Below are 23,104 nucleotides of genomic sequence, written 5' to 3'. Positions count from 1 at the left end.
GCTGCCTTCTTGAACCGCTGCAGTCCATGTGGTGTAGGTACACCCACAGTGCTGTTAGGGAGAGAGTTCCAGGATTTTGGTTCAGAAACAGTATGGGAACAGGATATATTTCCAAGTCAGGATGTTGTGTGGCTTACAGGTGGTGGTGTTCACGTGTGTCTGCTGCCCTTGTCCTTCTAGGTGGTAGAGGTCACGGGCTTGAAAGGTGCCTTGGTGAGTTGCTGCAGTGCATCTTATACACGGTATACACTGCTGCCACTTATGTGTTGATGGCAGAGGGAGTGAATGTTTAAATTGGTGGATGGGGTGCCAATCAAGCATGCTGCTGTGTCTTGGATGGCTTCAACCTTCGAGTGTTAGTGGAGCTGCACTCATCCAGGCAAGTGGAGAGTATTCCATCACACTCCTGACTTGTACTTTGTCGATAGTTCACAGGCTATTGGGAGCCAGGAGGAGAGTTACTTGCTGCAGAATTCCCAGCCTCTGACCTGCTCTCGTAGCCAGTGTGTATATGGCTAGTCTAGTTCAGTTTCTGGTCATTGGTAACCCCCAGGATGTTGTTAGCGGGGGATTCAGCAACAGTAATGCAATTGTGAATGGCAAGGAGAGATGGTTAGATTCTCTCATGTCGAAGGTGGTCATTGCCTAGCATTTGCCACTTGTCAGCCCAAGCCTGAATGTTGTCCAGGCCTTGCTGAATATGGAAACACAGACTGCTTCAGTATCTGAACAGAAATGAATCACAGAATTTTAACGACAGAGAAGGAAGCCATTCGGCCCAAGGAGGCCATTCGGCCCATTGTGGTACAGAATATTTCTCACAATCAAACATCCCCAACACTGACCTAATGATGGAGGGAAGGTCATTGAAGAAGCAACTGAAGATGGTTGCTCCTAGGACACTGCACTGAGGAATTCTTGCAACAATGAGCTGGAAGTGAGGTGATTGGACTCCAACAACCATCTTCCTTTGTGCTAGGTATGACTCCAACCAGGGGAGAGCTATTTATCCCCCCCACCCCCCGATTCCCATTGGCTCCAGTTTTGCTAGGTCTCCTTGATACCACACAGTCAAATGCTGCCTTGATGTCAAGGGCAGTCACTCTCACTGCACTTCTGGCGTTCAGCTCCTTTGTCTATGTTTGGACCAAGGCTGTAATAAAAGGTCAGCAGTCGAGTCGCCCTGGCAGAACACAAACTAAGTGTCAATGAGCAGGTTATTGCTGATGAAGTGCTGCTTGATAGTGCTGTTGATCATCGAGAGTAGACTGATGGGGCAGTAATTGGCCGGGTTGGACCTATCCTTTTTGTGTACAGGACATACCTGGGCAATTTTCCACATAGCCGAGTAGATGTCAGTGTTGTAGCTGTACTGGAACAGCTTGGCTAGGGTCGTGACAAGTTCTGGAGCACAAGCCTTCAGTACTATTGCCGGAGTGTTGTCAAGGCCCATAGCCTTTACAGTGTCCAGTGCCTTCAGCTGTTTCTTGATATCACATGTAATAAATCGAATTGGTTGAAGACTGGCATCTCTGATGCTGGGGACCTCAAGAGGAGGCCAAAATGGATCATCCACTCGGCACTTCTAACTGAAGATGGTTGCTCCTAGGACATTGCACTGAGGAATTTTTGCAACAATGAGCTACGTGGGCTGGGCTTCCCCAGCACTGATGATGGGGATATTTGTGGATCCTCCTCCACCTCCAGTGAGTTGTTTAATTGTCCACCACCATTCACGACTGGGTGTGGCAGGACTGCAGAGCTTAGATCTGATCGTTGATTGTGGGATCGCTTAGCTGTCGTATGTTGCTTTCGCTGTTTGGCATGCAAATGGTGTGTTGTAGCTTCACCAGGTTGATACCTCATTTTTAGGTATGCCTGGTGCTGCTCCTGGCATGTCCTCCTGCACTCTTCATTGAACCAGGGTTGATCCCTCGGGCTTGATGGTAATGGTAGCGCGGGGCATATGCCAGGGCCATGAGGTTAGAGATTGTGGCTGAGTACAATTCTGCTGCTGCTGGTGGCACACAGCACCTCATGAATGCCCAGTTTTGAGTTGCTAGATCTAGCAGTACAGTCATCTGCAGCATAGCACATACAATGTAAGCAGTGCCAATGACAGCACTGCAGTGCCCTGTTGGCAAGCGTCTTGTAGAACTCTTGATGCAAAAACAGAGCCTTAGAGTGAACAGCAGAGTCCATCTATAGTCCACAAGACTGGTCACCTGGAAGCACACAGAAGCTGAGTGAGACTTCCTGCTCTTTTTTGTTCAGGAGTGAACCAACTGTATGAGAGGTACACAACAGTCCTTTGCCTCAGTTCCATTCTGAGCCTGAGTTCAAAGCAAGCTGTGCTTCGAAGAATTGGTCAACCCCCACTTCAGACCGGTTATTACCAGCTCCCTGCTTTAAATTTCTCACTCAACTCCAGATTAATTTTTTTAAAAAATTTTTGAATAGAATTAATGGGACTCCCAAAGATAATGCATGTGTAAATCAAATATTCTCACCACCAATAATTGCATTTTGTTTTGCCTGTCTAGTGAAACCTGCTTAGAAATATTCACCTCCAACATGAAACTATTAGAAGTTTAGATCAATAATTGAAGTCACATAGTCCTCAGAACAGGTGTTGTTGACTGTTTAAATCAGGGGGTCACTCCATCTTTCTACAGGCCAGTAATCACTAATAGTTCATGTGAAAAAAAACTCTGCACATAATATTACTTTGTAAATAGAAGGGAAAAAAGTTATTTGTACATTCACCAGAAAACTCGATAGCAAAGTCAATCTACCCCAAATGTGCTGGGGAATTTTTAAAAATCTGCTCGAGTCCCCATCTTTTAATACAGTAGAAAGGTCAGAGCATTGAGGATTTTCATTGTCAGCCATTGAATCTTTAAAAAGGCAATTTTTAAACAACGTATTACTGGATTATTCCTCCTTACCTGAGACCCAAAGTGCTGTGGTAGCTTGTCCTTTATGGAGCATAATATCATTTATTATCCGGAATTCCCATGATTTTTGACAACCATCGTTCAAAGATGGTAATACAAAGATTAGCAGGGGTGGAAGCAGTCATTGACTGATGTAAAGGACAGATATCTCTAAATGGAACATAATTCTTTTTAGGCAAATATTTATTGGATTCGAGTAAACATAAATTTGTATATAAACTAAGCAGAAAAACTAATTCAGAGTTTAGTGTCATCTGGATACAAGCATCATTTAATTTTAAACCAGTAACTATGACCAGATCTCTTGGCCATATTAGCAGGTGTCTGCTCCATCAAGGTACAGGCCCACTTTGAGTCAAGTCAGCTTGAGCTCATTTGACCGACAGACTCCACAAGGCAGGACTGTTGAACCAAGGTGACTTGGGCAGGTTTCACTGTTGTGATTAACTGAATGAAAATTGTGTTCAATCCCATTAATGATGTGCTTTTCTTGAATCCAGGCAATGAACGTGGTAAGTATCTAATGAATTATATTGTCCATTTCAGTGTGCATGTTTGTGCATGGTTCTTTTTAAACCTCTCCTGCCCAGGCTGCTTCTAAGATTGCTTACAAGACCAAGGCCATTTGTAAATTATGTTGGAGAAACTTTACTCACCCATTTAACTGGCTGCAAGCTCCAACCTGGGAGTTACTTGGTTCAAGTGTACTCCCATTTTATCTAGACTTATAGCTGTTCCTGGTGTCTTACTTTTATTCAATTGGACTAATCATTTCATAGTTGCAAAGGATACCAGATGGTCCCAGGATCAAATAGTCCAATTTATTTAAGAGGGGTGGCAACTCAGCGTTGCATACAAACTATTCCTGTTAGGATTTTAAAAACCAATATTCTCCATTTGCCTCAAGGCAGAAAAAGTTACTGTGAGCCATTAACATGTTCCAAGAATATCTTCAATTTAACCTGGGCTGGAAGTGGTCATTTCTATGATCTTGTCTCTTTCACTTTATGCTGTGTCTGTAGGTAGAGGGACTATTTCTTTAAAAAAAACAAAATCCCAACCTTCATTTCTTAAAAGTCCTTGAGGAGGATTGGTCTCAAGCCAAATAAGAGCCAGAGCAGCAAAAACTCATTAGATTCAGTAAAGCCACTGGTGAATGGTTTGTAATAGGAGCTCAGTGTGGTGATAGCAATGGGTGATCTTTAACCAATTCTCAGGGAATGTATCTTTGGTATTAGGGAAGGAGGAGGAAGAGAGTGATGGGAAATGCAACATTAAATTGGATATAAAAAGGACAAAGATAGAACACTTTAAACTGGAATAGTAGGACAGATTAAAGGTATCAAAAGACATAAGTAGTTCTTTTATCCAGAGTTAATTGGTACAATTATGGACTTGAGTCACGTAATGTGGGCAAAACCCTTGGAACTGTTTTTAAATCATTATTAGATCTTTCTAATGAGAGAAAATGCTGCTTTTTAGCAACTGTATAGATATGCTGGATATTGATGGATTTGGGAAGGGAATTACAAGCAGAATTTTAAGATACAAAGCCAGAATATCATTTCAGATTAGTACCTCATGGACAATAGGCTACCTTAAATTTAGATCTGATAGGCCACTGCCTCCTACAATACTTGGTTTTGGAATAAACAAAGATTTTAATGAGAGGTTTATCTTCTAAAGTGACCTTCCCTGCCCTGTTAAAACAAAGTTTAATGGATAAGACCAATAAATACTTGCTTTTTGTTTCAAAGCCAATAAGACATCACCAGTGTATGCCTCCACTGGTTATCACTTTTCACTTCCAATCTTCCCTCACGCAATTCCGCCCTCTTAACACCCACATGGTAACTATTTTATCACCTCATTGTATTGATCTTCATCCATTTTTTTCTGGTGTTGGGTCATTACCTTCACTAGTTTGTACTGATCCAACTGGAATTAAAGAGAGATGATTCTATAACTGTTTTAATGTATAAATAGTTTCCTAATCCATTGCCTGTCCTCAGATTCTGGTTGGCTATTAGTAATAATGATTTACTGTTTGATGAAGAACCAATCCTTATAGGGGCTGCTGAGTAAAGGAATTCCTTCTCAGCTGGGGCAGGTTAGTTAATAATCAGCCAAAGAAGTTTCAGTTTAGTAAAATCCAAATCGTTTGCATCTTCTGCTTAAAGCAGAGCTTTGTTCCTTTAAATTGAGCTGGTAAAATCATCACCTCTCACCAGAGTATGAGTGTAACATAAAACTGGTACTAATAGAGAACAGGTACCATATGCCCTATAAACTACAAAATTTCCATATAAAATAATACCATTATTTCTGATTTCCCTTTTAATTTAGATCCTGTAGCAAGTCCCTAAATGAACGCACTGCAATTGGCTGCTAAAGAAAGACTTATTGAAAAGTGTACATGGAGTTATCCCTAAATTGACCCTAAATGAGCAATCTTCTGCAATAAAGGGCAGTTGAAAATATTACACTGGTAATGTAGAAGTTGCTCCACTAAGGTTCAATATTGTGAGTCCAAACCCAAGAGTTTAGCACCCCTTTAGTCAACCACCTGAGATTAACTATTTCAGCAAAGATTAGAAATTGAACTAAGACCATCCTGGTTGTTATGGCTGGTTTGCTCAATAGGCAGTTGATTTACCAACCAAGTTATTTATTTAACAAATCCTCCCATCTTGAGGCTTTTGTGATGGTTTGATTGTACAGTACCATCTTTGATTGAATTTCTGACATTCTGTACTAAATTTCCTTGCTGAAAACTATTTTTCAGTATGGTGCAGCCTAGTCTCACTATCGTAAAGTAACAAGCCTAAGTGATCAATTGAAGCTGAGGTTTAGGTGCAGGAAGGAAAGCAGTAACTTAGCTGACCCTAAATGTGATAGATCTCTAGGAGAGATAGTTGAGTGTCAAAGCTTGGATCAGCTTGTGTGCTGTAAGAATGATCCCAGGATTGAATTAACCTTAACCATTCTTGGGATTCAATTAGCATTTTGTTTACATAAATTTTAAAATGTTCACTAAGAGCGTATTGTCTGTAGAAGATGAGTTATGATTCCATGTTTTCCCTGAATTCCAGTCTCCAGTAGTCTGCACACTCCTTTTTTTAAATTTGGTGTTTTGCAGTGCAATTTCCGCAGATTTTGACTGCTCACTAGAAAACTCAGCGTCCTAACTCCCAGCTAGTTGTGACAACTGACTGTACAGGGGGAAAGCTCAGAGCAGGGACGAAGTTCTGGTGATAAAATACAAACAGAAAATGCTGGAAACACTCAGCAGGTCAGGTGACATCTGCAGAGAGAGAAACTGAGTTAATGTTTCAGGTTTATGATCTTTCATCAGCACTGGAAGAAATTAAAGATTTAACAGTTCATAAGCAAGTGATGTTGTAGGTGTAAGCTGCCCTCTATCTATGATGAGTACTGTTGTATGCTGAGGCTGTTTGTTGACCAAAGTTCCCGTACAAGTTGGTATTGTATCGTAAATACTCTTGCATGTTCTCTGCAATCCCGCATTCCAAAGTGAAAATACTTCTTTACTCTAACTTGTGTTACAACGTTCCTTGTGAAGTAGCCTCACTGAACTAGTCACTGGACAAGTGCTCCAAAGACCCAGGGTAATGGGGACCCAGGGTTCGAATCCCACCACAGCAGATGGAGAAATTTGAATTCAGTAAAAAATCTGGAATTAAAAGTCTGATGACCACAAAATAATTGCCGATTGTTATAAAAACCCATCTGGTTCACTAATGTCCTTTAAGGAAGGAAACCTGCCGTACTTGCCTAGTCTGGCCTACATGTGACTCCAGACCACAGCAATGTGGTTGACTCTTAAATGCCCTCTGAACAAGGGCAATCAGGGATGGGCAATAAATGCTGGCCTGGACAGTGATGCCCACATCCCATGAATAAATTAGAAAAAAAATTTTCCCTTTTTTGGCCTTGATTTTCAAAGTCACTTTATTTTCCTTTTTACTCCATGGGGTGAAGGTATTCAGTTGTGGGAATGGAACACTTTGCTGTTTTGAAAGCTCAGGTATCAGCACTCTCTGGTCATATGTAAGATATTTAGGTAAAAACTTCCTCCAGATGCTCCAGTGATATGTCTCCAACCTTGGAAGGCCACCCCTTTAATGCACCAGTGTGACACTTATTTTCCCAATCAGACTGTGAGTCGCCTCTCTAAAATAAACGGGCAGTAATGTGCTCATTGGATTGAGAGTATTTCACACTTATTTCATTAAGAACATTTACAGTTCACAGAGCGAGTGGGCAGACTTCTCATCCTTTCAGGCAGGGCTGGATTGAACCCAAGTCTTGTGGTGTCCTAACACCTCCCCATGATCCTCCTTGAAAACACTTCTAAGCAACAGTTAATCTTAAAAATGTAGTAAGGTCTTGAAACACATCAGGAACCTTGGGATACATACCTCACTAGTAATCCCTTTACCAGTGCCCCTTCCCCTCCCAGCATCTACCAGTCATGTGGTGTGAAGGCAATGATATTTGTGAGATTAAAGGATACAAGATGAGCCATGGAATACAGGTTCTATCCTATAATCTGATTAAGTCATTTATCTGAGATATAAACAGTATGCCACAGTTGCTCATGTTGTGTGTACCACACAGTGAGCAATAATTGACTTATTATAACAATTTAAATGAAAACCATGTAGGTGAATGGCAAACTATTTCTGATGGTGTCATTGAATTTTACTGTGGCATCTGCTCTTAATTCTGGTATCTCCTCTTAATTCTGGTATCTCCATGAAGCACTCTGTGGATGTGGCATCAGCATCACATGCTTTAGCAGATGGTTCTGCCATCCAAATAAGATCACAAAGCCTGCACAAGGATTGAACTCGTATGTCTTAAGGGCTTCCAGACTCATGCAATAACTAATATGCCACTTCATCGCTCACTGTGCTGCCACCATCTGCCTCATTCCGACTCTGTTCCGTGATGTGACTCATTTTTGAGAATTATGATTGGCATAAATTGGATTTCCTGCCAGTGGTGAAACTAATGGGGAGGGGGAAAGGAAGAAATCCATCCTGAACAGTCGCTGCTGCTGTTGTGTTCGGGACCATTTCCAAACCAACAGAATTGAGCAGTCACAGCATGGACGATCAATTAGAAAAGAAGCTGTTAAGAGGCTGTGTCATCTTACTATGGAGGGCAAAGACCTCTGATCACCTGAGGTGCAGGAACTTGCCAGCACTCTACAGACAGTCATTTTTTTTTAGAGAGTCTAAAACTTGCAATTAACAAAAACATTTATATTTGGGCCACTTTACTGAGCACCCAGATCTCTCTGCACCAAACGTTCCCATGTGATGGAGCAGGCAGAAGAGCAGCTGCCAAAGTTCTGCTAATTTCACTGGTCACTGAAAAATATAAGGGAAGATCCGGAGGTGATTGTTTCTGTTTCTCCTCCCTCCTTGGCTCGCAGTGATGTAGTTGAGGTCATGAATCAAATTTGAGCCCTTATCCCACCAAATAAAGACACATCGGTGTCTTTCCCTCTGAGCTTCCCTAAAGGTTGATCAGCATAACTAAGCCTTACTTTTAGAAAGGTGGAATTAGAGAACCTGTTCCCTGATAGCTTGAACGAGATTGATTCCGTTGGGGTCAGGGTGATGTGATGTATTTGATTGGTATCATCACATGGGGGAAATGTGCACGACCACTAACTAAAGCTTCATGCAAGATTGGCTGCTTTAACCAGTCATTCCCATTGTCTGTTTTCTGACACCTTTGCTTGTTTTCAGATTCACTGCCCATGCCTTTCTTCCATCTGTCTTTCCACCCAGCTTTGCTAATCCATCTTTCTTTATTTTTGAAGGATCAAGCCTCAAAAGACAAGGCCCTGCAGAATATGGCTGCCATGTCTTCAGCACAGATCGTTTCAGCAACAGCAATGCAGAACAAATTGGGGATAACACCCATCCCACAAGCTCCCTATCCAGCAGCAGCCAGGGTAAGTGTCTTTTAATTGCTTACGGCTCTGTGGTGTCATGCATTGAGCCAGGGATGCAGTGGGATGACCTAAATCTTTCTTGTATCCCCTGCTGACTACAGGGTTAGGTATCAGCTGTAGTTTAGTGCACTCTCATCTCTTGAGTCAGAAGGTTGTGGGTTCAAGCCCCACTGCAAGGATTTGAACACCAAATCTAGGCCGACACTTGTTTGCGGTACCAAAGAAGTGCAACACTATTGGAGGTGCCGTCTTTTGAAGGAGACAACAAAACTGAGGCCCTGTCTACCCTGTCAGGTGGACGTAAAAGTGCCCATGGCACTATTCAGAGAAGTGCAGGCGAGTTCTCCCCAATATCCTGGCCAACATTTATCCTTAATCCAACACCTTTACCCTTTATCTGGTCATCATCACAGCAGATAATCTGTGTGCAAAATTGGCTGCCACGTTTCCTACATTGAGATAGTGATTACGCTTGATAAGGTATTTCGTTGGCTGTACTTGGAGCATCCTGAGGTCATGAAAGGTGAGATGTAAATGAAAGTCTTTCTTTCTATGGCCAGGCTCATTCCAAATTCTGTGTTCGTAAAGTGTCAGTTAGCATTACCACAAATAGTTTGAACAGCATAGTTTGCATGTTATTATGTTGTATCTCTTTCAATCGCCTCATGATCATCATAGGTAGGGTAGCTTCTTGTCGTCAACCCTTCCAAGTCAATCCAATATGGTAAATTTAATTGACCATTAAACGCACATCTTTAAACCCTCAATGCATGCACAGCTGTGACAACAAATACATCATCGCAATGAATGTGTCTGGCAGCACACTGCAATGGTTAGTGGTCTATGACACGGCCATAAACCTGTTTAAAAAAATTGTTTGTGCTATAAATAACTCACAGGGCTCCCTGAAGGCCCAGCTGACCAAAACTATGAATATCAGAACCATACAGATTAGGGAGAATTCAATGCCTAAGACGTGCTGTGAGCTCGCAGTTATTGGGTAGTACAGTAGCATTAAGGCTAAAGTGGGCATTGGTACTTCTAGGATAGGGAAGTGGGTAAAGAATCTCTAGGATTTCTAATACCAGTTGTGAGATATCTGACAAAGACTGAAGCCGGCTCGCTCTCTGGCCTTGCACTGGAAGAAAGACCAGTTGGATGAGCATCTTATACCAAAGGAGTCAACATAGGGTTGCCAGCTAGGAGTTTTCATCTGTTCACTAGACGACTCCCACCTTTGGTCAACTTGCACATCCATCCTCGAGGCCCATCGCCTTCCTATGGCAATGAGAAAGCAATGTGGTATTTCAGTACCGCTTGAATGATTGTTGCCTGTTAGTCAAACAGGCTTTTCCCTATACCCAATATTTTATGTCAACCAATAGGCGAAACTTTGCAAAGTCAATGAAAAGGAAAACATACTATTGTTTTTACTGCCCCAATGACATTTCTTCAAAGTTGCTGGCAGCATTAACCTGTCGATTAATCATCAATTCCTGGAATCTCCAGGAGAATCCTGATAGGTTGGCAATGTCATTAAGAGAGAAATGGGAGAAACATATTAACTCATGATCTGTGGTACTCTGTTCAAATCAGTGTCTCATAGTCTTATGAAAGAAGCATTATAGTCACACTCTCTATAACACACACTTATCTCCCCCTTAATTCTTAAATTAAAAAGTGTGCCATTAAGAGCCATTAAAGAGCGCGGAGAGAGAGGCGAGAGACCACTAAAGAGCATGGAGCAGGAGGCCATTCAAGAGCCTGGAGAGATAGGCAAGAGACCTTTAAAGAACGTGGAGAAAGAGAGACAAGAGGCCATTAAAGAACCTGGAGAGAGAGAAGTGAGGGGCGATTAAAGAGCCCAGAGAGAGAGGTGAGAGGCAATTAAGGAGCACAGAGAGAGAGAGAGAGAGAGAGAGACAAGAGGCCATTAAAGAACCTGGAGAGAGAGAGAGGTGAGGGGCCATTGAAGGGTGTGGAGAGAGAGGCGAGAGGCCATTAAAGAGCCTGGAGAGAGAGAGAGAGAGATGAGAGACCATTAAAGAGTGTGAGAGGGAAAAGAGCGTGGAGAGCAGCTGATTGGTGGACTAGGATTGGTGAGTATTTCTAGGCTCTAAAGTTTAAGTAAGGTCTTTAGTTTGTGTAGCTTTAAAAAAAATAGCTTGTTAAGTATAGGATCGATACTGGTGTAAAAAAAATTACAATAAAGTCTAAAGAGTGGCGAATTCTTCAAGCATGAAGAGCAGGGATATTAGAGTAATTAATTAATAAATTAAATAAAATGCAATGGCAGGACAGGTGATGTGTTTCTGCTGCAGTGTTTGGGGGCTGCTGGATCAGGTGGTCCAGAGTGAACACATCTGTAGTAAGTATTTGCAGCTCGAGGAATTGAGGAGCTGGAGCCCGAGCTGCAGACATTGCACCACATCAGGGAGGGGGAAAGTTACCTGAACACTTTGCTTCAGGAGGTGGTCACACTCCTCGGATTAGGTAATTCCAATTTGGTCTGTGATCGGGGACAGGAGGCTGTGACAGTAGGTGAAAGCAGGTATGGGGACCCAGGGGGTAGCGTTGGAGGAGCCTTGGTCCCTGCAATTCTCCAACGGTTACGAGGTTCTTGCACCCTGTGTGGACGAGAGCAGGGACTGCAGGGAGGATGAGGGAACTGACCATGGCACCGTGGTACAGGGAGCCATTCAAGTGGGGGGAGGAAATAGGACCATATTAGTGATAGGGGACAGTATAATTAGGGGGATAGATACTGTTCTCTGCAGCCATGAGCATGAGTCCCAAAGGCTATGTTGCCTGCCCCGGTGCCAGGGTTAAGGACATCTCAGGACAGGAGAGAAACTTGGAGTGGGAGGGGAGGGATCCAGTTGTCGTCGTCCACGTTGGCACCAACGACATTGATAGGACTAGAAAGGAGGTTCCGCTGAAAGAACTTGAACAGTTAGGAGCTAAATTGAAAAGCAGAACCTGCAAGGTAATAATCTCGGGATTACTACCTGAGCCACGGGCAAACTGGCATAGGGTAAATAAAGTCAAGGAGTTAAATGCGTGGCTCAAACATTGGTGTGGGAGGAATGGGTTTCAGTTCATGGGGCACTGGCACCAGTACTGGGGGAGAACGGAGCTTTTCCGGTCGGACGGGCTTCACTTGAACCATGCTGGGACCAGTGTCCTGGCGAACCAGATAACTCGGCTGTAGAGAGGGCTTTAAACTAAATAAAGTGGAGGAAGGTTCTGGAGAGGGGATATGTAGGCTTACAGAGCAAAAGGATATGACAACATTGCAGGGCAGTTATTTTGGTAATGATATCCAAAGTGTGACAGGAAGGGACAGGGTGTACAAACATAAACAAAACAGCAGCAAATAGGGTCAAAGGGGGAAAAAATGGTGAAAAGGCAAAATTAATGGCTCTTTACTTAAATGCACATAGTATTTGGAACATAATAAATGAATTAATGGCACAAATAGAGGTGAATGGGTATGACCTTATAGCCATTACAGAGACTTGGTTACAAGGAGATCAAAGCTGGGAACTAAACATTCAGGGGCATGTAACTTTTCGAAAGGACAGGCAGGAAGGAAAGAGTGGTGGGGTAGCTTTGTTGATACGAGATGGAATAAGTACTATAGCAAGAAATGATCTTGGATCAGAAGATGTAGAATCCATATGGGTGGAGGTAAGAAATAACAAGGGGAAGAAGACACTGGTGGGAGTAGTCTATAGGCTGTATACTGTAAGACAGAGAATAAATCAGGAGATGATGAGGGCATGTTAAAAAGGCAGCACATTAATCATGGGTGACTTTAATCTTCATGCAAATCGGGAAAATCAATTTGGCAGAGGTAGCCATAAGCAAGAATTCATAGGGTAGAATTTTGCCCTTGATGAGCGGGCGGGCCCCGCCGGCTCGGCGGCGGGTGGGCAGCCGATCGCCGCCGCCGAAACAGGCCCCGCCGCCATTTTAAGTGGGCGGGCCAATTAAGGCCCGCCCGACAGGAAGCACTGTGCACTTCCTGTGCAGGCAGGGGGGGGATTCCCCAACTGCCAGAGTGCGCTCTTTTGCGCATGCGCGCGAAAGAGCGCACATCTCCCTGAGACTAAGTGCTGCCTCAGGGAGATCGCTGAAAGTGTTTGAAAGTTTAAAAATAGAAAAATAAAAAAATTATTAACATGTCCCCCTCATGTGACAATGTCACACGAGATGGGACATGTTAATAAATATTACAGAAATTTTATTAAAGTTTTTTAAAACCGACATGAAATCTCATCCCGCCAGTGGATGAGGTTTCATGTTTTTGCAGAAGCCCGCTGGGGCTCCTGGTCTGCCCGCCAGCCTTAAGGTTTGACGGGCAGGGCCTTTAATTGATTTAACTACCCTGTCAGTGGCCTCAATTGGCCATTGACAGGTCGACAGGTGGACAGCTGATTTCGCTGTCTCCCCCCCCCCCGCCTTCCTGAATATTTAAGTGAGGCGGGATGATGTCGGGGGTTAGCCCTGACGTCATCCCACGTCATTTTCGTGTCAGCAAGTGGGCCCCGCCTCCAGCTCGCCGATGGAAAAATTCTGCCCATAGAGTGTATTCAGGACAGTTTCCTAGAACAATATGTTGTGGATCCAACCAGGGATCAGGCTATTTTGGATCTGGTATTATATAATGAGGCAGGTTTAATTTCCTACTCTGTTTCAGAGTAGGAAACAGTGACCGTAACATGGTAAAATTTAGCATTCAGTTTGAGAGGGAGAAACTTGGGTCGGAAGCAACTGTGCTAAAATTAAATAAGGATAATTACAAAGAAATGAGGGCAGAGTTGGCTGGAGTGGACTGGGAAAGGAGTTTAGCAGAAAAGATGGTTGATGAACAATGGAAGGCATTTAAGAAAATAGTTCATGACCCACAACAAAGATATATCCCAGTGAGGAAGAAGGATTCTAGGAAGGGGATAAATCAGCCTTGCTTAACCAAGGAAGTTAAGGATAGTATCAAATTGAAAGAAAAAACATACCATGTGGCAAAGATTACCAGTAAGCCAGAGGATTAGGAAAGCTTTAAAAACCAACAAAAGATGACCAAAAAAAAAAGAGAGAAAATAAACTTTGAGTGTAAACTAGCAAGTAATATAAAAACTGACAGTAAGAGCTTCTTTAAATATATAAAAAGGAAGATAGAGGGCAAAGTTAAGATAGGCCCCTAGAGAACGAAGCTGGGGAAATAATAATGGGGAACTAAGAAATGGCAGAGGAGTTGAATAAAAACTTTGCATCAGTCTTCACAGTAGAAGACACTAATAGCATTCCAAAAATACCAAATAATCGAGGGGCAAAAGGGGGGAGGAAATAAATACAATAACTATCACAAGAGAAAATATACTAGGGAAATTAATGGGGCTAAAGGTCAATAAGTCCCTGTTCCTGATGGGTTGCATCCTAGAATATTAAAGGGAGTAGCTACACAGATAGTGGATGCACTGGTAGTAATCTTCCAAGAATCCTTAGATTCTGGAAAAGTCCCAGAAGATTGGAAAACTGCCAATGTAACACCCTTAATTAAAAAGAGAGGGAGACAAAAAACGGTTCACTATAGGCCAGTTAGCTTAACATCCGTCATTGGGAAAATGTTAGAGTCTATTATAAAGGATGTAATAGCACAGCATTTAGAAATGCATAATATAATCAAGCAGAGTCAGTATGGCTTCATGAAGGAGAAATCATGCCTGACAAACTTATTAGAATTCTTTGAGGAGGTAACAAGCAGGATAGATAAAGGGGATCCAGTAGATGTAATATGTTTGGATTTCCAAAAGGCGTTCGATAAGGTACCACACATAAGGCTACTTAAAAGATAAGAGCCCATGGTGTTGTGGGTAGTATATTAGCATGGATAGATGATTGGCTAACTAATAGAAGACAGAGAGTTGGGATAAAGGGGATATTTTCAGGATGGCGACCTGTAACTAGTGGAATGCCACAGAGATCAGTGCTGCGGCCACAATTATTTACAATATATATCAATGACTTCGCTGAGAGAAGTGAATGTACTATTGCCAAGTTTGCGAATGACGTAAAAAAGGTGGGAAGGCAAGTGGTGAGGATGACACAAAGAGTCTGCAGAAGTATATAGACAGGTTAAATGAGTGGGCAAATTATGGAGGGATTTTCTTATGAGGAGAGGTTGAGTAGGTTGGGCCTGTACTCGGAGTTTAGAAGAATGAGAGGTGATCTTATTGAAACATGTAAGATTCTTAGTGAGCTTAGTAGGATAGAAGCTGAGAGGTTGTTTCCCCTTGTGAGCGAGTCAAGGACCAGAGGGCATAATCTCAGAGTAAGGGGCACCATTTAAGACAGAGATGAGGAGGAATTTCTTCTCTCAGAGGGTAGTGAGGGTAGTGGAATTCTTTACAGTAGAGGGCTGTAGAGGCTGGGTCGTTAAGTATATTCAAGACTGAGATACACAGATTTGTAATCAGTAAGGGAATCAAGGGTTATGGGGAAAAGGCAGGAAAGTGGAGTTGAGGATTATCAGATCAGCGATGATCTCATTGAATGGCAGTGCAGACTCGTTGGGCCGCGTGGCCTACTTCTGCTCCCACGTCTAACGGTCTTATGGTCTCCCACCACCCAGTATGCATTTGCTGACTTTTAGTTCAGTGTGCAGTAGACTACCACCCCACTACTTTCTTAAAGGACTCTTCTCTCTTCACTCACCACGGATCAGACTGCTTCTGTAATCCTTCTGGCAGTGATCAGTTTTTATAAAACAATTATCACCAGCCAAACATCTTAGGAGAATACCCCACTCTAATGTCACTAAATGGCTGAGACTTAACCAGCTGTACTTCATTATTGTTGGGTGAAGTTCAACAAAGGTGATGATGATTGGCTGAAGGTATGGTATGAATCGGCCAATTAGGATGTTTGCTACTCACTCATAGAAAATTATTATTGATACTTTCTGTGTTGTATGGCTGGGGAAGCAGTTATAATTCAATATTAAGGTTAATAATCCGCTCAACACTTATGCTGAGTGTTTATGAATCGTTATGGTGCCACCAGGAATTGATCTCTCAGGGCAAAAGTTCACTCTGTGAAAGTGTTGATATTGGATTCTTGCCGAGACCTTATATATTTTCCCATTTGTTTTCCCTCTTTCCCCTAAAGGGGTGATTCCTGCTGAGATATAGTTGCATGGGTGCCCTTTCCATGTGAGACTTGATTGTCCATGTTAACAGGATGTTCCACTGTAGGACCTTGTCTGTAAGCGTGTTATCTGCTGACCTGACACCAGGCAAAAACTTGGAGTTAAAACTCCAGCTCATTTATTTCCCCTGCATTCCTAGCCTAGGCTAGCGGGTCAAGCTGTAGCTGTGCCATCCCGGCTGAGATTAATTAAGTTAAAATAGGTCAGATGTTTGAATTTTTGTAACTTTTGTGACTCGGTAGAACATTAGAAGATAAGAAATAGGAGCAGGGAAAACAAAGTACGACCCATTGAGTCTGCTCCGCCATTCAATATGCTCATGGCTGATCTTGGACTTCAACTCCATTTTCCTGTCCGTTCCCCATATCCCTTAATTCCCTGAGAAACCAAAAACCTTATGGAATGCCTTTTGGAAATCTAAATATACCACATCTACAGGTTCCCCTTTATCTACCCTGCTAGTTACATCCTCAGAAAAGTAACAGACCATGCCGTGTATCTATGCACAGAGCCAACTTGAGCGAGGTGCTTTCATGGGAGCGTAGGAATTGCAAGAGTTAAAAACATCTAAGGTCCAACAAGATTATTTCCTACCATTTGAGTTACAATAATAATGGAGTTGTTGGCTAATCAGGGCAATCAATCTCCATCAATTTGTCTACAACATTGTGAGGAAAGCTTCAAATGGTTGAGGAGCTTTACCCGTAGATCACCTTTTACCCCTCACAAATCACATCTTAAATTACTCCTGTACTGTATCTCAAAATGTAATGTTCTGAAATAAATCTATCTAACATAAAACTGGAAATGCCTGATGCTTAATAGGTTGTGCATGAAGGTTTATTAATCATGAAAAATTTGTTTTATTGTTGCAGTTTTGGCCTGGTTCTCTTCCTGGACAGCCTGGGTCCTCTCAAGAGTAAGTATCTGTGTGGTATCTGAGCAACCTAAAACTCTGTTACCAATAACATTGTTCACCTGGCTTTCATCCAAATGTGCAGTTGATCTGAATTAGAGGTGAATGTCCTCCTGATTGTGGGGGAGGAGTGAATTTCCCCAATAGCCACTTTGCTAGTTCTGAGCTCTTGTAAATTGTAATCAAAAACTGCTTGGTTGAACCCAAACATTGATCTCGTCAACTGTGCCATTCACAAATAACTTCAAATGGTGTAATCTTCATCCTGTCACACTTAGGTAAAGTCTGTGGGGTTAAGCCCTTTGACTGGTTGTTCTGATCATGTGGATAACCTTGATGGACCCCAAATTCTCTGAATGTTGGGTTTGCCAGTGAGCGATTAATCTGTTTTAGATTGAGCGCTTGTTAATACCTGTTCTCTTGTCTAAAATCATAAAAAATTATATATTTTTTTGTTTCAAGCAAAATAAAAAGCTGAGTGCTACTTTTAAAACAGAGTAGCTTCATTGAGGCGCCCATCTTTCCATGGTATGGTCACGTGCAGAGATTGGTTCGGGGCCAGGGGGTGGTGAGGGGGAGAAGGCTGGTTTAACTGGTGTTATCGAAACGATGCCGATCACTTATTTTGGGTCAATATCTTTTTCTTGCTCTATATTTTTTTCTATATATATATCTGGCGCCAGCAACATTCCAGAGCTGGCAGGCTGTGGATGGATGCCCAGAGACACATGGAGCAGCACATCCGCTGAGGGCCACAGGTGAGAAAGACATGAGGTGTAACTGGCCCTGGGCTGCATTGTGAACGCCACTGGCATATATTGTACCTGTGTCTGTAACCTGTGCTGCGTTTTTTACCCCTTCTGTCTCCAGCATCCCCTTCCTCTCACCCCAGTAACCCAAGCTGAGCAATGGGGGTACTATACTGAGGAAGGTGCAGAGTTTCCTGCTTGTTCCTGTTGACAGTGTGACGTTTCACACTGGCTTTGTGTTTGGTAGAGGAAAAGCAGCTTCTCTTCATTTGAACTCGACATGTCTCTCAGCTTGTATTTTTATTCTTGTGGCTATAATATATATACTTTAAAATGAGTAAATTCCATCACCAGCAAACACTGCAAAAAGAGAATACCATGAAAATTATATCCACACTTGTAGTATCCACTGATCCTACAGGTAAAGCAGTGATAGGATTCTCCATTAAGAACACTCTGTCCTTTGTCATATTTTGTTTAAATACAGAAGCCTGTGACACTGTGCCAGGCCTCTTGCTGAAGGTGAGATTTCGGCCTTTAGAAAATATTGGCCTAGATTTTGCATGAAGTGGTAATCATCGTCGGAGTGCCGCTCCACTCGTACTTTCCTGCACCCCGACTCTGCTCTGCGTTCCTGGGCCAGGTCTTCTGAGCCCAGCTTCTCTAGAAATACGGAGTCGACACAAGAGCTTCATCGCGGCGCTGGAGCGTCAGGGGGAAGACGAGCTTCGCCCCCACCCCTTTTATGGCACTAGCTGCTGGAAGGTAAGTTCAAATGTCCAGTGTGAAGGTTAGTGAATGTATGGATGAGTGAATGGTGAATGAGTGAGTGAGGTGGCAGGTGGGTCAGTGGGTAGTCCGGAAGTGGACTAGTCAGGTCGGGTCAGGGAGCTAGGCAGATGGTGGGGTAGTCGGAGGGTCGGGTGGGGTTAGTCAGGTGGTTAGGATTAGGGGTTAGCGTAGTCAGGAGGTATAGTTAGGTCTGGGGGTTAGTTGGGGGATCGAGGGGACAGTCTGGGTTAGTGTAAGTGAATTGGGCGGCGGAGGGAGGGTGGTGGCAGCGATCAGTTCTGTACTTATCCAGGAATTAAACTAGGATTTTCCTGTCTAACATTTCCAGGGTAACTATCTGGATAAGTAAATTGGAACAGTCTTTCGCAGAGGAACCCGGCGAGCAGAGGAATTGCCCGTCAGAAATTCAAACTCCCCAGGCAATTCTCTTGGAGGTCAGCGTGGCGGGACTTCCACAGGCTTCCTACATGAATCTTGGGTCTTGCATCTGATCTCTGACAATCCGGAGATCAGAAGATTTGGCCATTAGCAATTTTAAAGTTCCGTATCATTATTAACATGGTTCATTTTGCCCCAACATTCACTTCCCTGAGCACTAATTAATTTTGCTTCAGGTGTGGAGATCTCAGTTTCTCAAGTTGCGTCTTTGGCCCTCAGCCACCAACCAACCACATTAGCTTCCCTTAACCCATGGTTCAGTCTGTTTACCTGGTGAGTAGTTGAACCATACAAAAATTCGACATCTGATGTGCTGAGATTAGCTGATCTCAGCTGAGAGCTACAATCTGGGTTTGGGAGCAGGGATGAGCTGAAGGGCCCCAATCTCAGTCTCCACCAGTGAACCCTGCTGGTTCGTTGATTTTGGGTGAGGGCAAGAGTGGGTTTGGCCCTGATGCCCTTGGCAATCAAAGTAGTCAAGGTGGGCACATGAGGAATGGTCATTGGACACGGAGTCTATGGAACTACAGCCCGTTCAGGAAGGAAGGGAAGAAGGTTCGGCAAGAGAAAGAAAAACAGAGGCTCCTCAGTCAGGTAACTTTACCAGGATTATGTACAGGATCTTGAGTGCAACCTGTAACTAGTGGAGTGCCACAGGGATCAATGCTGTAGCCTCAATTATTTACAATATATATTAATGACTTAGATGAGGGAAGTGAATGTACTATTACTAAGTTTGCGGATGACACAAAATAGGTGGAAAGGCAAGTGGTGAGGATGACACAGAGTCTACAGAGGGATTTAGACAGTTTAAGTGAGTGGGCAAAAACTTGGCAGATGGAATATAATGTGGGAAAATGTGATGTTATGCACTTTGGCAGGAAGAATAGAGGAGCTGAATATTATTTAAATGGAGAAAGACTGCAGAAGGCTGCAGCACAGAGGGATTTGGGAGTCCTTGTGCATGAATCCCAAAAAGCTAACATACAAGTTCAACAGGTAATAGGGAAGGCAAATGGAATGTTGGCCTTGATTTCAATGGGAATGGAGTATGAAAATAGGGAAACTTGCTAAAACTAAATAAGGCACTAGTTAGACCACACCTAGAATACCGTGAACAGTTTTGGTTCCCTTAACTAAGGAAAGATATACTGGCATTGGAGACAGTCCAGAGAAGGTTCACTAGGTTGATCCCGGGGGTAGAGGGATTTTCTTACGAGGAGAGGTTGAGTAGGTCGGGTCTGTTCTCATTAGAGTTTAGAAGAATGAGAGGCGACCTTATTGAAACATATAAGATTCTTAGGGGGCTTGACAGGGTAGATGCTGAGAGGCTGTTTCCCCTTGTGGGAGAGTCTAGGACCAGAGGGCATAATCTCACAGTAAGGGGGGTGCCCATTTAAGACAGAGATGAGGAGGAATTTCTTCTCTCAGAGGGTAGTGAATCTGTGGAATTCTTTACTGCAGAGGACTGTAGAGGTTGGGTTGTTAAATATATTCAAAGCTGAAATAAGCAGATTTTTAATCAGTAAGGGAATCAAAGGCTATGGGGAAAAGGCAGGAAAGTGGAGTTGAGGATTATCAGATCAGCCATGATCTCATTTAATGGCGTTGCAGACTCGATGGGCCAAATGGCCTACTTCTGCTCCTACGTCTTATGGCCTTATAACAATATCTGTATCTCAGAGAAGAAAGACGTTGGCAACTCGAACAGAGGAAGGATTGAAGTAAAGTACTGGAGGAAGGGCAGAGAAGGGGAAGAGAAAGGGCCATTAAGAACCAGAGACTCTGGTTCCACATTCCTCCAGCTCAGTCATAATGGTGGATACGCGATCACGTAGGCTGCCTGCAAAATCGGATTGTTGCCGTGGATCACACGGAACAGGCAGTGGTCTGCCCTGCCTGACCATCTGCAGCCTGTTCTTCCTGATCGTGCGACAGAAACTCTGTTGTTCACTTTTTTAAACAAAATATTTGTATGTCCTGTTTTTTGTGCAGAGGGGTCGTGATCCGTGACCTGTTCACACTGGTTCTGTTGGAGGTGAGCACCATGCAAACCTGGAGCACCCACGATTATAACATGGGGCTGAGTAGGTTTCGCACTGCTGGCTTCCTCTGCACTCAACAGGGACAGAACAGCATAGTGCTAAGAGCTCATGGTGCAACCACCACTCTGTTCTTAAAGGCAGTCTGCCCTTCTTAAAGGGAAGCAGCACAGAATACTATTGCTATAAGCAGCTGATGTGGTATATATGGACTTCCAAAAAGCATTTGATAAAGTGCCACATAACAGTCTTGTCAGCAAAGTTAGAGCAGGTGTAATAGGAAACAGGGAGTAGAGGTGAATGATTGTTTTTTGGACAAGAGGAAGATGGACAGTGGGGTTGCCAAGGAGTCGGCGTCAGGGTACCAGCTTTTCCTGATGTATACTAGTGACCTAGGCTTCTGTGTACAGGACACAATTCGAAAATTTTCAGATGGCACAAAACTTGGAAGTATAATGAACTGTGAGGAGGATAATGATAAGCTTCAAGAGGACAAAGGATGGTGGAATGGGCGGACTCGTGGCAGCAACAATAACAATAACTTATGTAGCGCCTTTAACGTAATAAAACATCCCAAGGCACTCCACAGGAGCATTATAAAACAAAGTATGACACTGACCCATGTAAGGCGATATTAGGTCAGGCGACTAAAAGCTGGGTCAAAGAGATGGGTTTTAAGAAGTGTCTTAAAGGCAGAAAATGAGGTAGAGAGGCAGAAAGTGTTTAGGGAGGGAATTCCAGAGCTTGGGGCCTAGGCAGCTGAAGGCACGGCCACCAATGGTGAAGCAGTTATGATTGGGAATGTACAAGAGGCCAGAGTTAGAGTGGTGCAGATATCTCAGAGGGTCCAGGGGCTAGAGGAGATTACAGAGATAGGGAGGGGTGAGGTCACAGAACCAAAGTAGGTCAGTGAGCACAGTGATAATAGGGCAATAGGACTTCCTGCAAGTTAAGGCACGGGCAGCAGAGTTTTGGATGACTGCAAGTTTGTGGAGGGTAGAATGTGGGAGACCAGCCAGGAGCACATTGGAATAGTTGAATCTCAGGGTAACAAAGGGTGTTATTGTCCAGTCCTGTTGGCGGCGGGCGTCATGGCGGGTGTGAGCAGATAATATGGCGAGAAGGCCACAAATCGGTTGCACACCGTCGTGAAACCAATTTGCAATCACCCGCTCCAGCCATCAATGGCGGGCCGTGTTTCCCACCACCGCATGTCGGGAACTTACTTTCAACACTTTAGCATCTCATAAGCTCTGCTGGCCGGAATCATCCCCCCATACCGGATCATCCGAGTCATGCCAACATGTTTCATAACTGTACATAAGCGTCGTGTGTCTGGTGAGCTACATTTCGCTCAGGACCTTGAGGTTTGTTTGCCTACCTTACTTCAGGCAGCACTCGCGGTCATCAGTGTCAGGCTTCACAGGCAACACCACATCCCTTTTAGAGGGGCTCACGGGCAGGGCTCTACCTACCAGATCAGCCCTAAGTGGGGGTGGCTTTTCAATGGCTGCAGGGCTAGGACCTGCTTGGGTAAGGGGGAGAAGTGGCCTCAGGCAAGGGAAGAGGCTGCAGGGCGAGGGCTGTACTAGGGAAGAGGGGTATCCCAGGATGTGTGTGGGAGCACATGTTGATCTGTGCAAGTGGCCTCAAGATGGTGAGGGCTGAGGAGGCAGTCTCCAGAGGAGATGAGGCCAGATGGAGATGTGAGGGTGTGTGAGAGAGAGTGAGTGGTGATGCCCCATGAGCTGGCAGTGAGTGAGATGCCAGTGAATGTGTGATGGCCTTGAGTGTGTGAATTTAGAGTGATAAGATGGTTGATATGATAAGATATGGCGGGAACACCCGCCATTGCGGCCAGCGGCGAAAATTACTTTTTTTCCTGCCTGCTGCCGCACTTTGTGCAAATCTGGGACGATTCCACCCAAAGGCATGAATATGGCTTTCAGCAGCAGATGAGCTGAGAGAGCGGCGAAGTTGGGCAGTGTTACGGAGGTGGAAATAAGCA

The 23,104-nt window shown here is 43.7% G+C and overlaps 1 protein-coding gene across 5 annotated transcripts in view; it reads left to right on the top strand.

The window, feature by feature from the left end:
* The window catches only part of LOC144683610 (transcriptional enhancer factor TEF-5-like), a 248,400-nt gene that overhangs the window by 190,302 nt on the left and 34,994 nt on the right, over positions 1-23,104 (top strand). For 2 of the 5 annotated variants that reach the window (XM_078546799.1, XM_078546798.1), the window contains 3 exons: positions 8,815-8,949; positions 17,035-17,078; positions 17,759-17,833. In XM_078546799.1, the coding sequence (XP_078402925.1) occupies positions 8,815-8,949; positions 17,035-17,078; positions 17,759-17,833 (254 nt within the window). Of the gene's footprint in view, positions 1-3,334; positions 3,470-8,814; positions 8,950-17,034; positions 17,079-17,758; positions 17,834-23,104 lie in introns of those variants that run through there. The other 3 variants (XM_078546801.1, XM_078546800.1, XM_078546802.1) reach the window with 2 other exon arrangements.

This window comes from Cetorhinus maximus, chromosome 8 (assembly GCF_964194155.1).
Source record: "Cetorhinus maximus chromosome 8, sCetMax3.hap1.1, whole genome shotgun sequence".
In the NCBI taxonomy this organism is placed as follows: domain Eukaryota; kingdom Metazoa; phylum Chordata; class Chondrichthyes; order Lamniformes; family Cetorhinidae; genus Cetorhinus; species Cetorhinus maximus.
This window is presented reverse-complemented; position numbering and strand designations above follow the sequence as displayed.